Here is an 18080-nt window from a genome sequence, read left to right as displayed (position 1 = left end):
AAGTCAGCAAACTCTGGCTGACCTCGGCTTCCCCCCGTGATCACGGCTCGCCCCGTGCGGCGCCCCCTCCTTCCTGCTTCTCTATTCCCGCCATAATTATCATAGCGCGGGAACCAAGCCCGCGCCTCTCCCTCGGCCCCGCCTCCCATGGCCAACGCCCCATCTCCTCTCCCTCCCCACCTCCCCCCATCACCACCTGTGGGAGAAAGAAAAGTTACCATACCGCAGGATTAATCATACAATCCCTCTTCGCCCCCCCCCCCCCCCCCCCCCCCCCACTCGTCCCACCACTTTGTCCAAACGTTCATTTTCGTAGTCCAATCATTCCAATTTTTCTTCTACAATAAAAGTCCACGCTTCATCTGCCGTCTCAAAGTAGTGGTGCCTCCCTTGATATGTGACCCACAGTCTTGCCGGTTGCAGCATTCCAAACTTTATCTTTTTTTTGTGAAGTACCGCTTTGGCCCGATTAAAGCTCGCCCTCCTTCTCGCCACCTCCGCACTCCAATCTTGATAGACGCGGATCACCGCGTTCTCCCATTTACTACACCGAGTTTTCTTCGCCCATCTAAGGACCATTTCTCTATCCTTAAAACGGAGAAATCTCACCACTATGGCTCTGGGAGCTTCTCCTGCTCTCGGTCCTCGCACCATAACTCGGTATGCTCCCTCCACCTCCAACGGACCCGTCGGGGCCTCCACTCCCATTAACGAGTGCAGCATCGTGCTCACATATGCCCCGACGTCCGCCCCCTCCACACCTTCAGGAAGGCCAAGAATCCTCAAGTTGTTCCTCCTTGCGTTATTTTCCAGTGCCTCCAACCTCTCCACAGATCGTTTCTGGTGTGCCTCCTGTATCTCCGACTTCACCACCAGGCCCTGTATGTCGTTTTCATTCTCTGCTGCTTTCGCCTTCACGACCCGAAGCTCCTGCTCCTGGGTCTTTTGTTCCTCTTTCAGCCCTTCAATCGCCTGTAATATCGGGGCCAACAACTCTTTCTTCATTTCCTTTTTTATCTCCTCCACGCAGCGTTTCAAAAACTCTTGTTGTTCAGGGCCCCATATGAAACTGCCACCTTTCGACGCCATCTTGGTTTCTGCTTGCCTTCCTTGCCGTTGTTCCAAAGGATCCGCTGCATTCCGGCCACTTTCCTCTCCTTTTTCCATCCGTGTCCAGGGGGAACACCCTTCTGGTTTACCGCACGGTGTTTTCAGCCGTCAAAATTGCCGTTGGGGCTCCTATCAAGAGTCCAAAAGTCCGTTTCACAGGGAGCTGCCGAAACGTGCGACTCAGCTGGTCATCGCCGCACCCGGAAGTCTCAAACGTTCTTTTTTAATAACCCGCTTATTCCAGTTTTTCTTCCACAATAAAAGTCCACGCCTCATCCGCCGTCTCAAAGTAGTGGTGCCTCCCTTGATATGTGACCCACAGTCTTGGCGGTTGCAGCATTCCAAATTTTATCTTCTTTTTGTGAAGCACCGCCTTGGCCCGATTAAAGCTCGCCCTCCTTCTCGCCACCTCCGCACTCCAGTCTTGATATACGTGGATCACCGCGTTCTCCCACCTACTGCTCCGAGTTTTCTTTGCCCATCTAAGGACCATCTCTTTGTCCTTAAAACGGAGGAATCTCACCACTATGGCTCTAGGAATTTCTCCTGCTCTCGGTCCTCGCGCCATCACTCGGTATGCTCCCTCCACCTCCAGCGGACCCGCCGGGGCCTCCGCTCCCATTAACGAGTGCAGCATCGTGCTCACATATGCCCCGACGTCTGCTCCTTCTGCACCTTCAGGAAGACCAAGAATCCTTAAATTATTCCTCCTCGCGTTATTCTCCAGCACCTCCAGCCTTTCCACACATCGTTTATGGTGTGCCTCGTGCATCTCCGTCTTCACCACCAGGCCCTGTATATCGTCCTCGTTCTCGGCAGCCTTTGCCTTCATGACCCGAAGCTCCCGCTCTTGGGTCTTTTGCTCATCCTTTAGCCCTTCGATCGCCTGTAATATCGGGGCCAACAGCTCCTTCTTCATTTCCTTTTTAAGTTCTTCCACGCAACATTTCAAAAACTCTTGTTGTTCAGGGCCCCATGTTAAACTGCCACCTTCCGTCGCCATCTTGGTTCTTGCTTGCCTTCCTTGCCGCTGCTCCAAAGGATCCACTGCAATTTGGCCACTTCCCCCTCCTTTTTCCATCCTTTTCCAGGGGGGATTCCCTTCTGGTTTACCGCACAGTGCTTCTAGCCGTTAAAATTGCCGTTGGGGCTCTTATTAAGAGCCCAAAAGTCCGTTCCACCGGGAGCTGCCGAAAAGTGCGACTTAGCTGGTCATCGCCGCACCCGGAAGTCCTGTAGGATCTCCTTAACCAGTCGGTCCGTCTCTGCCCTATCCGTCCTGTCCCTCTGAGCCCGGATCAAAATCAGCTCCCCTCTCACCACTGCTTTCAGCGCCTCCCAGACCACCGCTGCTGAGACTTCCCCCGTGTCATTGACCTGGAAGTAGTTCTGCGTGCACTTCCTCAGCCTCTCCCACACCGCTTCATCCGCCAACAAGCCCACATCCAATCTCCATTGCGGGCGCTGGAAGCTCTCCTCACTAACCTGCAGTTCCACCCAGTGTGGGGCATGATCCGAAATAGTGATGGCCAAATACCCTGTGTCCACCACCCCCGCCAGCAAATCCTTGCTCAAAATGAAAAAATCAATCCGGGAATAAACCTTATGCACATGCGAATAAAAAGAAAACTCCCGCCACGTCGGCTGCCTAAACCTCCATGGGTCGACCCCCCCCCCCCCCCCATCTGCTCCATGAACCCTAACAGTTCCTTTGCCATTGCTGGCACTCTCCCCTTTTTTGAATACGACCGGTCCAGGCCGGGGTCGATGACTGACAGTATTAAAATCCCCTCCCATCACCAGCTTGTGCGAGTACCCTCTTTATGAATTCTACGTCATCCCAGTTTGGCGCGTACACCATGACGACCTTTCTCCCCTCCAGTTTGCCGTTCACCATGACTTAACGGCCGCCCCCGTCCGAGTCTATTCTGCCCACCTGAAATTGCACCCGCTTATTGATTAAAATCGCCACCCCTCTAGTCTTGATGTCCAGCCCCGAATGAAAGACCTGACTGACCCAACCCTTCCTTAGCCTGACTTGATCCGCCACTTTCAGGTGTGTCTCCTGCAACATCACCACGTCCGCCTTCAGAGCCCTCCGATGCGTGAACACACGTGCCATCTTGACCGGCCCATTCAACCCTCTAACATTCTAGATGATCAGCCTAGTTGGTGGGCACTGCGCGCCCCCCCCCCCTCCGTCGATCAGCCATCCCCTTTCCTGGGCCTGCCTCAAGCCATTGCGCCGCGCTTCCATCCGCCTGCCTCCTGGCAGCCCCCACCCCGACCTCCTCTCTGTCCTGAAACCCAAGTCCCTCCCTCGTCCGCAGAGTAACTCTTTCCCCCCCCCCCCCCCCAGCAACACCACTTTGTAACCTAACCCTGGCCATATATTGAACATATACACCCCCCCCACTCCCACTGTGCTTCTGTAGACTAGCTTACCCAGCTAGCCTGGTGGCCCTCGCCTCCGGCGCCAAGACATCTCCCACCTATTGTTCCATGCCCCCCCCCCCTTTCCCATCGAAACCACTTCCCTCATCAAACCGACCCCAAACAATCTCCCAATTACCATAGGAGACAACCCAACACGAGAAACCCACAAAGAACCCCCCCCAATAGTGCAAATCAAAGTAATAAAAAGTAAAAAGCCCCCTCCAGCCACCCCCACCAAAACACCGAAAACCCATAGAACCGAATAACTTTTACTTCCCCATCTTCACCCAAACTTAAAAGCAGAAGAAAAATGACAATCAAAACATATAAACATCCCTCAGAAAAGTTACAACTTAAAACTAAAAAGTTCTCTGTTCAGCACCAGCCCTTCTTGGCAAAGTCCATCGCGTCTTCGGGCGACTCAAAATAATGGTGCTGGTACTCGTGCGTAACCCAAAGACGTGCCTGGTATAGCAGCCCAAATTTCACCACCTTATACAAGATCGCCTTTATTTGATTGAAGCCTGCTCTCCTTCTGGCCCCCTTCACACTCGGGTCCTGATAGACACGCAATATGCTATTGTCCCATTTGCAGCTCCGCGTACGCTTGGCCCACTGGAGAACACACTCCTTGTCCAAAAATCTGTGGAACAGGACCACCATCACCCTTTGGGGGGTGGGGGGGTGGTCCCCCGGCCGCGGTTTCCTCGCCATCGCCCTGTCCACCTTCAACGGTCGGGGCAAAGCCCCCTCCCCCAGAGGCTTCTGAAACATACTCGCCACAAATGCCCCAGCATCAGCCCCCTCAGGGAAACCGACAATCCTCAAGTTCTGCCGGCGAGCTCTGTTCTCCAGATCTTCCACCTTCACCAGTAGCTTCTTTTGCTGATCCTTCAGCATCTCTAGCTCGACCACTGTTTGTTGCTCTTCCTGGTCCGCCAGCGCTTTCTCCAGCTTCTGAATCGTCCGATCCTGGGCATCCAACTTGCGCTCCAGCCGATTGATCGACTCCTTTGTCGGGTCAAGACAGTCCTGTTTCTGTCTGACAAAGCCTTCTTGGATGACCCGCATCAACTCCTCCGTCGATGGTTGGGCCGTCGCAGCAGGGGTCCAAACAGCCATGTTATCTTCAGTTGCAACCTCCACCCAGCCCTTGCTTATCTTTTTATTTCTTCCTTTTCGATCCCTTGGGGTTCTCCGTTCCATGCATCAATGTGTGGATCCAGAGCCAAATTATCTGCACCTTCAAAGCCAAAACTCAAAACCACAAAGTCAGGCCAAAAGTCCGACCAGATAGGGAGCCACCAAATGTGCGACTTACTCCCTCATAGCCGCCACCAGAAGTCGACCCACTACATTTTCAATCTCGTTTCTGGATCAACAGTATTTGCATACATGCACAGTAACTTAATTTAGATTTAAATTTTTAGCTCTTATTAAAAATAAATTTAGAGTACCCAATTCATTTTTTCCAATTAAGGGGCAATTTAGCGTGAGCAATCCACCTAGCCAGCACATCTTTGGGTTGTGGGGGCGAAACCCACGCAAACATGGAGAGAATGTGCAAACTGCACACTGACAGTGACCCAGAGCCGGGATCGAACCTGGGACCTCGGCGCCATGAGACAGCAGTGCTAACCATTGTGTCACCATGCCGCCCCAATATATCTTGTAACAAATAATTAACTGAAGAATGTTGCTGGGTGAAATAAAGCATTGAGTGTAATAGATCCTCCTTCCATCCGTGAAATAGGTCTCCTCCTTCCGGACCTGAAATTTATAGAGGCTTGCCTTCGATGCCTTCGCACAATATTAACAAGCCCTGTGACACCAGTGGAGGTGCTTTATACAGTAAGTACAATGTATTTGATGCATGAATAGATTTTGTAGTTATTGCATCTGTTTACAAGGGCATTTCAGTTCTTTGGATGCCTGAAGAGAGTGGCGAGATGCAAATTTTATTTTCCCGACTCTGTTGTTTTTAGCTAGCTTTTGCTTTGCAAAATCAGGATATAATCAAGAGTGCCTACTCAAAAGGCATAAGATCACACACAAACCTCTAGATGGCTTCTCTTGCATTGCCAGCTGGCTGACATGGCAACAAAAGCTATTGCTGCCTGCCTTTTAACCACAAGTGTAGTATGGCTCCTTACAAGCGGTCGGCAAGGAATGAGAAACTAAAATGGAGCGTGTGAGGAAAGATGCACACCATCAAAGTTTATTAGTGTGTTGGAAGTTTCGGGAGACCCAAGTTATTTCTGAAGGATATACAGTATTTTAACTTTTGTTTTGTTTCTGTCCCTAGGATGTTACTGTGGTTCCACATCTCATGTCCTTGCTCAGTAGATCTCGATATACACAGGAGTATATCTGTCAGATTTTCTCCCATTGTTGCAAGGTAAGAGACTTGAAATGTAAAAAGTACATTTTGTTTATAAAGGCACAAACTGAAAAATCTTCAAAACATTAATGCTGACTTTTTAACTGTAGACTCAAAAAGCAGTCTGTCATCATTTTAATTATTGTGTTAAACCATCTATAATAAACCTGAACCACATTTGACAAAATTAGCGCAACCATTTGTTTTTGGGAAAGCATGTGCAGTGACTTGTAATTTGAATTTATTTTACAGAAACCTGTGATTAATATTTTTATGTGTTGTATTTTACTAACATGAAGGAGCAAACACCAGAGCTAGTTAAAAAGGATTTTGCATAAATTTGCTTCAGCTCTGGGACCAATCTGCACCATTGGGATTGACCAATTTCAACTGACCACAGAGTAGCAGCATAAGTTTATCTGATTCAACGAAATGGGAGTCCTCTTTAGTGAGAACGTTGGGGTGGGGGTAAAACACTAGTGGACAGGAGCAAGACATAGTGGGGAGAAGTAACTTTATTCTTCATATGGCCTGCTTTGTACTAATTTTGGAGTATTTACTTGTATTGAGTCCCAAAAGTAGGACGATATTTCATTTTTCACCTTGGATGTGAGCAAGTTAATTTTGATAGGAATAGATGAGCCCCACTTTGTCACATTTTGGGATTTTGATGCTAACTATTCTCTGCTTTATTTTCACTGGCCACTCCTGGAAGCTGACCTTTTATTTCCTACTCACTGGAATGTGCTATAGGTTGGCAAATAGCCACCCGCTTATTTATCAGCACCGCCACCCACCTCATCTTCATGCCCAGATGCGAATGGAACACCTGCACTACCCATCCTTTCCTCAACCTTGTCTGGTCCCATAGCTTTAATACATCTCTTGTTTTAAAAAAAAAAGTCACATCCGCCTTCAGACTCCGCAGGTGTATGAACACGCGTGACCATTTCAGCCCTCTCGCGCTCCACGTGACCAGCCTGATTGGGGGGATCCCCGCGCCCCCTCCCTTGCCTATCAACCCTTGACTGCTCCAATGAGTTACAGGCACCAGATTTGTAAGTAAAATATTGAAATTAAACTTTATTTATAATCGGAGAAGAGATAAACATGTAATGGCAAGAATAGAACAACAATCTGTTAATCTAGGTAGTCCCCTAACCCCGTCCCACCCTCCACCCAGACACACACAAGACAGACACACGGAGGAGGAAATGAAAGGATCAAAATAACTGGGTGTGAAATGAATCTTTGCTGCTCAGATTGTGGTCTTTGTAGTTTGTGATCTTCCAAGGATGTGAAGTGTTGAAATCATCGGTTGGTTTGGAACTTCTAATGTTTGACTTCAATTAGAACATGCAGGCTAGAGAATTCTCTCCAGGGAATCTTTTTCATTTGAATGACTTGCACCAGGCTGGCCCTCAGACTCACTGAGATAATATTAGATCCTTCACCTGAGGATTTCAAACAGGTTTTTAAACAGCCCCCTCTACCTGCAGGTGGTGCTGGACTGGAACCTCCCACACATTGAACTGACTGCAGAGAGAAAGGTCTTTAAACACAGGCCATCAGTTGAGATAAATAAGATTCAGCTCCCCAACATTTTAATCAGAAGTGGAAAGTTCACAGGTCGGGTTGGATAGTATTTTGACCACCCGCCTTAGCTGATAGAAAGAGTGTTTTAAATCACCAGCCTTCCAAACAGTTTGAGGTTTTAAAACCAGCCAGCCGGACAGACATTAAAAAGGAAAACCAGGATTGGAAAGAGGTTCCTTCCAATGGATTTTCCACCATGATAAGGCATCAAATTATTAACCATTGCTACCGTTCTGGTATACGGGTTTCTTGATGATTAGGTTTTAAAATCTTGAGTGTGAATACATCTTCCAGTCAACAAATTTGAGTTAACATCTCAAAAGGAATTGAGCTGGCCATTGTATAATCCTGTAACAAAATTAATTTGCAAATATCGGAAACTTTATCAACCAAAAGGAAACTAGTAAACAAGATTATTCTTGTGGAAAAATATATCTCGATAGTTTTATCTACTGGCTGTTCCATGAATCAAAGAGGCTGCACATTCAGAAATGTTAACAAAGTAATTTTTCCTCCACATTGATCTGTTAATCTAAAGTCATGCAAACCGATACAATCCAGGCGTTTCCCCTATTTGATGCAGATCAAAACTCTGCTTCTGCTAACATTAGTTTGATTTTCATTTGCATTCAGAAGGGTAAAAGTTAATGGTATTCTCTGGCACTTAAAGTAAACGCTGTTTGTTAGCACTGTTGACGAATATGATGGTTACATTTATGTAGCATCAATATTCTACAGCCTGTACTTGCCCCTTGCTGCACAACAGCACAAATCTGACTCAAAATTGCTGAATGAGGATGAATACATCCCACCTCCCTTTCTTCGAACTTCCACAGTACAACTAACACTTCTGAATAAGCCTCAAGTTAGAAATGATAAATTGTGGTGAATTAACCTGATTAGAGTGCTTGGATGAGAAGGGAATCCTGGGCATAGTCAGAGGAATTAAGATTGGGCCAAACCTATTCTGGAAGGAGTCAGTGTGGCAGATCATGTACTCCAGTGGGAGAGGAAGTAGTGATTTTAAAGCAAGGACAGTGAGTTGGTGAGTTCTGATCGATTTAAGAAGGATTCTAGTGTAAAAACATAATTATAATTTACAATTATGATTAATCACTAACTGGATTTATTTTACATGATACATTTTCTGTTTCTACTTGTGTATAATTGCATTTGTTTTCTCCCAGCTGGCTAAGTTGATGGCACTGGAGTCTGGGTTGCAATTCCTCACTTTGAGGACATTGCACACCCAATATTATAATTTAAAAATTAACACTTGCTATCTCTGAATACTCCACTCTTTTATTTGTATGCTGTTACTAATTAAATTTAACTAAGTATTAGAAGGTTGAGCACCCTGAAGTGACAGCAATTCTTATGGTGGAGAGATATCTTTTAACATCTTTTCAATCATCAGACATTTTAAAATTCAAGCTTAGTGCACCTTATTCGCCACTTCCTGATTTACTTTGTCTTGTCATTTGCTCATCTGCCAGCATTTCTGAGTAAACCAAGTCATAGAACATAGAAAATACAGCACAGAACAGGCCCTTCGGCCCATGATGTTCTGCCGAACCTTTGTCCTAGATTAATCATAGATTATCATTGAATTTACAGTGCAGAAGGAGGCCATTTGGCCCCCTGAGTCTGCGCCGGCTCTTGGAATGTGCACCCTACCCAAACTCAACACCTCCACCCAACACTAAGGGAAATTGTGGACACTTAAGTGCAATTTATCATGGCCAATCCACCTAACCTGCACATCTTCGGACTGTGGGAGGAAACTGGAGCACCCAGAGGAAACCCATGCACACACGGGGAGGATGTGCAGACTCTGCACAGACAGTGACCCAAGCCGGAATCGAACCTGGGACCCTGGAGCTGTGAAGCAATTGTGCTATCCACAATGCTACCGTGCTGCCCTTGAGAACAAATAAATCTACACTATATCATTTTACCGTAATCCATGTACCTATCCAATAGCTGCTTGAAGGTCCCTAATGTTTCCGACTCAACTACTTCCACAGGCAGTGCATTCCATGCCCCCACTACTCTCTGGGTAAAGAACCTACCTCTGATATCCCTCCTATATCTTCCAACTTTCACCTTAAATTTATGTCCCCTTGTAATGGTTTGTTCCACCCGGGGAAAAAGTCTCTGACTGTCTACTCTATCTATTCCCCTGATCATCTTATGAACCTCTATCAAGTCGTCCCTCATCCTTCTCCGTTCTAATGAGAAAAGGCCTAGCACCCTCAACCTTTCCTCGTAAGACCAACTCTCCATTCCAGGTAACATCCTGGTAAATCTCCTTTGCACCTTTTCCAAAGCTTCCACACCCTTCCTAAAATGAGGTGACCAGAACTGTACACAGTACTCCAAATGTGGCCTTACCAAAGTTTTGTTCAGCTGCATCATCACCTCACGGCTCTTAAATTCAATCCCTCTGTTAATGAACGCGAGCACACCATAGGCCTTCTTCACAGCTCTATCCACTTGAGTGGATAGTCAATAGGAAAAACTTGAAATTGAAATGAATAGGGGCTGGTTTAGCACACTGGGCTAAATCGCTGGCTTTTAAAGCAGACCAAGGCAGGCCAGCAGCACGGTTTGATTCCCGTACCAGCCTCCCCGACCAGGCGCCGGAAAGTGGCGACTAGGGGCTTTTCACAGTAACTTCATTGAAGCCTACTCGTGACAATAAGCGATTTTCATTCATTCATTCATTCATTCATTCATTCATTTCATTTCATGTGAAAATTGCTGTATAAATGCCTTAATTTTAATCTTTATTATTGGTGGTCCTTAGCTGTAGCTTCTTCATTTTAGAAATATAGTTCAGCTATTTTAACAGTTCATTGTAGACATAATGAAAGGACCATTGTTTTAATGACACAAATAAAATTATCCTTTTTCCCCCCCAGTCATATTTCTTTCAAAATAGATGTGTTCTAAGTCAATCCATTTCTGCATGGATAGATTTTTACCATTTTGATCCAACTAAAACTTAACAAATTCTGCCTTTCAAGTCATAACCATGTAGTTGTATTTAATATGTGGATGATCTTTTTTCCTTTCTTCTCTCCCCCTCTTTAAACTTTCTCTTTGGTAAGTAGAGTAGAACAGAAATATTAACATGTCTCTTGTTTTTGTTAGACTCCGGAGCACCAGGCTGTGTTGTTCACCCATGGTGCAGTTCAGAACATTGCCCATCTACTGACTTCACCTTCGTACAAAGTAAGTGCTTGAAAATCATGTTGAGAAGAAATATTCAGTAATGATACTTTAAGTGTAGCCAAGACCCCTGAAGTAACATTATAGCAGAAATGCCCAATTTAATTTCGAACCAAAAAGGAAGAACAATTTTACTTATGAAAACAACCATTTTGGTTTGAATTATTCCTTAATGATCAAAGTTTTTGATTTGTTCAACGGCATACGAGGAAAATGTCATGTGTTTAGGATTATGCTGGAAAACCTCCATAATGTTTTCAATATGCCCTACTGATGTTCTTTGATCTGCAGGAAATGGTTGGTATTCATAGCTACTGGTGCAGGTGTTTATGAGCTGATCATTGATTGGAAGCTGCTTACCAAAGCCAACCTTCTTTCACTTTTCAGTTGATATTGTCGAAGGAATATCTCCGTCAGGCCTCCTTTTTAATATTAAAAACAAACAAGAGCCCGAATCATAGAATCCCTACAGTGCAGAAGGAGATCATTTGGCCCATTGAACAAAGAACAAAAAAGTACAGCACAGGAACAGGCCCTTCGGCCCTCCAAGCCCGTGTCGACCATGCTGCCCGTCTAAACTAAAATCTTGTACACTTCCTGGGTCCATATCCCTCTATTCCCATCCTATTCATGTATTTGTCAAGATGCCCCTTAAATGTCACTATCCTCCCTGCTTCCACCACCTCCTCCGGCAGCGAGTTCCAGGCACCCACTACCCGCTGTGTAAAAAAAACTTGCCTCGTACATCTCCTCTAAACCTTGCCCCTCACACCTTAAACCTATGCCCCCTAGTAATTCACCCCTCTACCCTGGGGAAAAGCCTCTGACTATCCACTCTGTCTATGCCCCTCATAATTTTGTAGACCTCTATCAGGTTGCCCCTCAACCTCCGTCATTCCAGTGAGAACAAACCGAGTTTATTCAACCGCTCCTCATAGCTAATGCCCTCCATATCAGGCAACATCCTGGTAAATCTCTTCTGCACCCTCTCCAAAGCCTCCACATCTTTCTGGTAGTGTGGTGACCAGAATTGAACACTATACTCCAAGTGTGTACTCCAGCTGAACTAAGGTTCTATACAGCGGTCTAAGGTTCTATACAGCTGACCCGCTCCCCTGCCCTATCCCCGTAACCCCCACCTAGCCTGCACACCTTTGGACAAGGGGCAATTTAGCATGGCCAATCCACTTGATCTGCACATCTTTGAACTGTGGGAGGAAACCGGAGTATCTGGAGGAAACCCACACAAACCCTGGGAGAAAGTACAAACTCCACACAGTCACTCAAGGTCAGAATCAAACCCTGGTCCCTGGCACTGAGGCAGCAGTGCTAACCACTGCCACCATGCCACAACAAAATAGATTACAATGAAAAGTTGTAGGAGTTGAATAAGTTACAGATATAAGAAAGGTCATGGCTCTGCTGGGATGGAGATGTAATGGGTGACAGGATTTGTAGAATAGAAGCCGAGAAGCATAGTTTATGGGTCCAGAGTTTGAGAGGCCCACCAAAAGAATATCGACCACTCTAGACTTAAAAGAGAAGCTTTCGAGGCAAATAGAAATATAGGAAATGGGTGCAGGAGTGAACTATTTGGCCCCTTGTTCTTGACCCCTCAGCCATAGGAAACAACATCCCTGCTGCATCTAATCTGTCCAGCCATATCAGAATTCAATGAGATCCGCTCTCATTCTTCTAAACTTTCGCAAATACAGGCCTAGTCAACCCAATTTCTCCTCTTACAAAAGTCTTGCCATCCAGAACTCAGTCTGGTGAACCTTTGCTGTACTTCTCCTATGTCAAGTATATCCTTTCTTAGATGAAGAGACCTAAACTGCACACAATACTCCAGGTGTGGTCTCTCCAAAACCTTGTACAGCTGCAGTAAGACATCCTTGCTCCTGCACTTAAATCCTTTTGCAGGGAAGGCCAACACACTATTACCTCATAACTGCTCACTGCACCAGCATGCAATGAGCTGACATTTAGCATAAGGTTGAATAGGATGTCCAGGCTGCAAATTGTCTGATCTAATCTTAGAGTGGTCATTGAGAGGGATGGAGTTGGTGATCACGGACTTTCAATGTTCAGCTCAATGAAGTTGTCCTCTACAAGACTGAATGGCAGCAGAGATGTTGTGGAGAGGTTGAAGTAGTTGGAGAGGCAGAGCTGTGTTATTGGCATAAGTGTTGAAGCTTGTTACTGACGCCTGACCATCCCTCCTCAGTGGCTACGAGATTGAGCCAGACACGTAACTCTTTTAAGACAGTGCAGAAAGATCGATTCGTTCTGCGAGACATAATTAAGAAATAGGGCTTGCTTGTCATAAACAAACTTTATTAAAACAATATTTAAAATCTTAAACTTCAACTTGACCACTAACCGGTTACATGTAGTTTCTTAACCATAACATTAGTTCCCATCAAACAACACTTCTCATGAAATTACAGCTCTCGTTCCACTTATACATACAGGCAAAGGCAACACTTGCATTTAGGAAGCAATCTTTCTTTTGTTAGGGATATTTGTTCAGAATCCTTTTCCAAAGTCACTCCTCTGTGACTTTTTTCATGACCTCTTTGAAAGCTACTTACATCTTTCGAGTATTTTTAGATGGGTCAGTTTTTGTCCTATGTGTGCAGGAGGGTTTCCTGACAGTATGTAGATAGGCCAACAAGAGGCGAGGCCACATTGGATTTGGTACTGGGTAATGAACCAGGCCAGGTGTTAGATTTGGAGGTAGGTGAGCACTTTGGTGATAGTGACCATAATTCGGTTACGTTTACTTTAGCGATGGAAAGGGATAGGTATATTCCGCAGGGCAAGAGTTATAGCTGGGGGAAAGGCAATTATGCGATTAGGCAAGACTTATGATGCATAGGATGGGGAAGGAAACTGCAGGGGATGGGCACAATTGATATGTGCAGCTTGTTCAAGGAACAACTACTGCGTGTCCTTGATAAGTATGTACCTGTCAGGCAGGGAGGAAGTGATCGAGCAAGGGAACAGTGGTTTACTAAAGCAGTCAAAACACTTGTCAAGAGGAAGAAGGAGGCGTATGTAAAGATGAGACATGAAGGTTCAGTTAGGGTGCTTGAGAGTTACAGGTTAGCCAGGAAGGACCTAAAGAGAGAGCTAAGAAGAGCCAGGAGGGGACATGAGAAGTCCTTGGCAGGTACGATCAAGGAAAACCCTGAAGCTTTCTATAGGTATGTCAGGAGTAAAAGGATGACTAGGGTAAGAGTCGGGCCAGTCAAGGACAGTAGTGGGAAGTTGTGCGTGGAGTCCGAGGAGATAGGAGAGGCGCTAAATGAATATTTTTTGTCAGTATTCACACAGGAAAAAGACAATGTTGTCGAGGAGAATACTGAGATACAGGCTACTAGACTAGACGAGATTGATGTTCATAAGGAGGAGGTGTTAGCAATTCTGGAAAGTGTGAAAATAGGTAAGTCCCTTAGGCCGGATGGGATTTATTTGGGAAGCTAGGGAGCAGATTGCAGAGCCTTTGGCTTTGATCTTTATGTTGTCATTGTCGACAGGAATAGTGCCAGAAGACTGGAAGATAGCAAATGTTGTCCCCTTGTTCAAGAAGGGGAGTAGAGACAACACCGGTAACTATAGACCAGTGAGCCTTACTTCTGTTGTGGGCAAAGTCTTGGAAAGGATTATAAGAGATAAGATTTATAATCATCTAGAAAGGAATAATTTGATTAGGGATAGTCAGCACGGTTTTGTGAAGGGTAGGTCGTGCCTCACAAAGCTCATTGAGTTCTTTGAGAAGGTGACCAAACAGGTGGACGAGGGTAAAGCATTTGATGTGTTGTATCTGGATTTCAGTAAAGTGTTTGATAAGGTTCCCCACGGTAAGCTACTGCAGAAAATACGGAGGCATGGGATTGAGGGTGATTTAGCGGTTTGGATCAGAAATTAGCTAGCTGTACGAAGACCGAGAGGGTGGTGGTTGATGGGAAATGTTCAGCCTGGAGTTCAGTTACTAGTGGTGTACCACAGGGATCTGTTTTTGGGCCACTGCTGTTTGTTATTTTTATAAATGACCTGGAGGAGAGCGTAGAAGGATGGGTGAGTAAATTTGTGGATGACACTAAAGTCGGAGTTGTGGACAGTGCGGAAGGATGTTGCAGGTTAGAGAGGGACATAGATAAGCTGCAGAGCTGGGCTGAGAAGTGGCAAATGGGGTTTACTGCAGAAAAGTGTGAGGAGATTAATTTTGGGAGGAGTAACAGAGTACTGGGCAAATGGTAAGATTCTTGGTAGTGTGGATGAGCAGAGTGATCTCGCTGTACATGTACATAGATCCCTGAAAGTTGCCATCCAGGTTGATAGGATTGTTAAGAAGGCGTATGGTGTGTTAGCTTTTATTGGTAGAGGGATTGAGTTTCGGAACCATGAGGTCATGTTGCAGCTGTACCAAACTCTGGTGCGGCCGCATTTGGAGTATTGCGTGCAGTTCTGGTTGCCGCATTATCGGAAGGATGTGGAAGCATTGGAAAGGGTGCAGAGGGGATTTACCAGGATGTTGCCTGGTATGGAGGGAAGATCTTATGAGGAAAGGCTGAGGGACTTGAGGCCGTTTTCATTAGAGAGAAGAAGGTTAAGAGGTTACTTAATAGAGGCATACAAGATGATCCGAGGATTAGATAGGGTGGACAGTGAGAGCCTTTTTCCTCAGAAGGTGATGGCTAGCACGAGGGGACAAAGCTTTAAATTGAGGGGAGCTTTAAATTGAGGGGAGATAGATATAGGACAGATGTCAGAGGTAGGTTCTTTACTCGTAGAGTAGTAGGGGCGTGGAATGCCCTGCCTGCAACAGTAGTGAACTCGCCAACATTCAAGGCATTTAAATGGTCATTGGATAATCATATGCATGATAATGGAATAGATTGATTTCACAGGTCGGCATAACATCGAGGGCTGAAGGGCCCTCGATGCTGTGCTGACTATCCCTATTCAAATTACTGCGCTGTAATGTTCTATTCTCTTTTGCCTGTCCCAAATCAATTCTCTCTCTTTTAGCTTCGCCCAGCCCTTCAAACAAAGGTCCTCCTCTGGAATGTACAGACTGGAACTTAATCAGCTGCTTGATTGCCCACTCTAGCTTATACAACTACAGGTCATCAGACTCTGTAATAGGATAATGGCTAGTCATGCAGAAAGACAATATATCTCTGTATCACCTTAGGCATTCCCTATGAGTTCAGGGGTGAATGGGACCATGTGACTCAGCCAGGTGTGGGCATATCCTTTTGAGTCTGGGCGAACAACATTTCATTCAATCGGTTCAGCCCTTAAATTGCCTGCTACACCTTGGACTCCCATTTCTAGACCCAAATTCCTAATATCTCCCGCATCTTGACAAGCTAAATTTCAAAACTTTATATAGCTTAATGTTAAATTGGTTTAAATGTAAGTGCATGTATAATTCAAGCATTTATTCAATTCTGTTTCTCAATAGGTTCAGATGCAAGCACTAAAATGCTTTTCAGTTTTGGCTTATGAAAATCCACAAGTTTCTTTGACTCTTGTAAATGGTGAGTAGCGTATTTTGCTGAATTTCGTTGTCTATATATTTTCTGTCCTGTATCATTTCCAAAAGCATGGAATGTTACTTTTCAAATAACTACAATCTAGTATGAAATCCAGTGCGAGTTGAACCATAGAATTTTTAATGGGGCTGTTCAGTCAATGTGATAGTGTCAATCTAGGTGTACTTGCTGTATGAAGTTGTTTTGCTCTTAATTTTTAGAAACCAATTTTACAGAAAAAATTGAAAATCAGTGCAGTGTCTTTTCCCTCCACATAAACATTCTTCCAAAGAATGTTTACTTTGGTGATCGGTGGCACCCTCTGGTGTTTTAGGCTTGTGATTGCATTGATGCTGTTCTATCTTTTTTAGGATTCAAAGCCACAGATGGTTTGCATATTAGTATTTTATACAGTTTTCTGTCGCTGAAATTTGGTTTATATTTGTTTTAGTATAATTAATCTACCATTTGCTGTTTCTGTCAGTGAAGTAAAAGCTAATACTTTAAAAGCTATTACAAACTCTATGCAAACAGCCTCTTTCGAACATTTTGGTTGCAACATGTCTAATGACTCATATTCTTCTATTTTAGTGTTGGTAGATGGCGAGTTATTACCCCAAGTATTTGTGAAGATGATGCAGAGGGATAAACCTATTGAAATGCAGCTGACCTCTGCAAAATGGTACCTAGTCATTTTTTTCACTAGTGACATTTTGTCAAGGGTACATGACGTGCCATTTAAATTAGATCTACAGATAAACTGCTTCCACAGCTTTAGATCACAGCTGTTCAAAACATTATGGTTTATGGTATCATTTCAGGATATTTGCTTTGTCCTTAATACATTAACTGAATTTATTGTATGCTCTATATAATTAACAAAAACACAAAATAAATTCTGAACATTCCAGCTATTTCTGTAACTTACATTCCAATTTTATCATTTTACAGTTTGACTTATATGTGCAGGGCTGGAGCAATCCGGACAGATGATAACAGTATAGTTTTAAAGGTTGGTATGAGATTTCAACAGTATTCAACCTGTTTGTGATTGGAGAGTAGTTTTTTTGTGATGATTTCCCCACCCCCACCCGTAAGGCAGTTCAGCCGTGTAATATTTAAAGTTTCTGACTAAAACGATTTTGACTTCAGGACTGCAAATTCGAGGTAAGTTTGATAAAAGGCAATAAGGGACAGTTCAGTGAGAGTGCAAAGCTCCACTCTTGTATTTGTGCAGTCACTGATCCTTGTTTTGGAGTGTGATCTATAACTGAGATATTGCACAAGACAAATGTCACCTTCAGCATGTCAAAGAAAATCCTAGTATTCACATTGGGGGAAGGAGCAATCAATAGAGGTCAGTTGGTTCTGATTGTGAAAATTCTGTTAAAGTAAGGCTGCTTCAGGATGTTCCATCTTGTTTCAGAATCTAGAATGCTGTTTTTCCAAGTTTCCTTGCTCCAGCTCTAATATATTTTACCTCTTCACAGTAAACTTGCAAGTTAGTTTTACTCTTGAATCAGTTATTCCTTGTCTTGCTGAGCAACAATTCAGGTCTGAAACAAGCTCCAGACTGTTGAAGCTGTTTGTTTTCAATATATTATCTCTGTTTTATTCTAATATGTAATTAACTATGAATTCAACAATTTGAATTGTATAACTACTTGTAAAGATGTGCCCCAAGGCACTGCATGGAAGCAAAAGGAAGTGGAGTCAAAGAAGGATATTTTAAGAACAATGACCAAAAGCCAGGTCAAAAGAGGTGGTTTATGAAGAAG

The 18080-nt window shown here is 44.6% G+C and overlaps 1 protein-coding gene across 6 annotated transcripts in view; it reads left to right on the top strand.

Moving 5' to 3' along the window:
• Positions 1 to 18080, top strand: part of armc8 (armadillo repeat containing 8) — a 141238-nt gene that overhangs the window by 30153 nt on the left and 93005 nt on the right. For all 6 annotated transcript variants that reach the window (XM_072479242.1, XM_072479262.1, XM_072479279.1 and 3 more), the window contains 6 exons: positions 5300 to 5397; positions 5852 to 5944; positions 10679 to 10759; positions 16233 to 16308; positions 16894 to 16984; positions 17254 to 17314. In XM_072479242.1, coding sequence (XP_072335343.1) covers positions 5300 to 5397; positions 5852 to 5944; positions 10679 to 10759; positions 16233 to 16308; positions 16894 to 16984; positions 17254 to 17314 — 500 coding nt within the window. The remainder of the gene's footprint in view (positions 1 to 5299; positions 5398 to 5851; positions 5945 to 10678; positions 10760 to 16232; positions 16309 to 16893; positions 16985 to 17253; positions 17315 to 18080) is intronic.

This window comes from Scyliorhinus torazame, chromosome 2 (assembly GCF_047496885.1).
Source record: "Scyliorhinus torazame isolate Kashiwa2021f chromosome 2, sScyTor2.1, whole genome shotgun sequence".
In the NCBI taxonomy this organism is placed as follows: Eukaryota; Metazoa; Chordata; class Chondrichthyes; order Carcharhiniformes; family Scyliorhinidae; genus Scyliorhinus; species Scyliorhinus torazame.
This window is presented reverse-complemented; position numbering and strand designations above follow the sequence as displayed.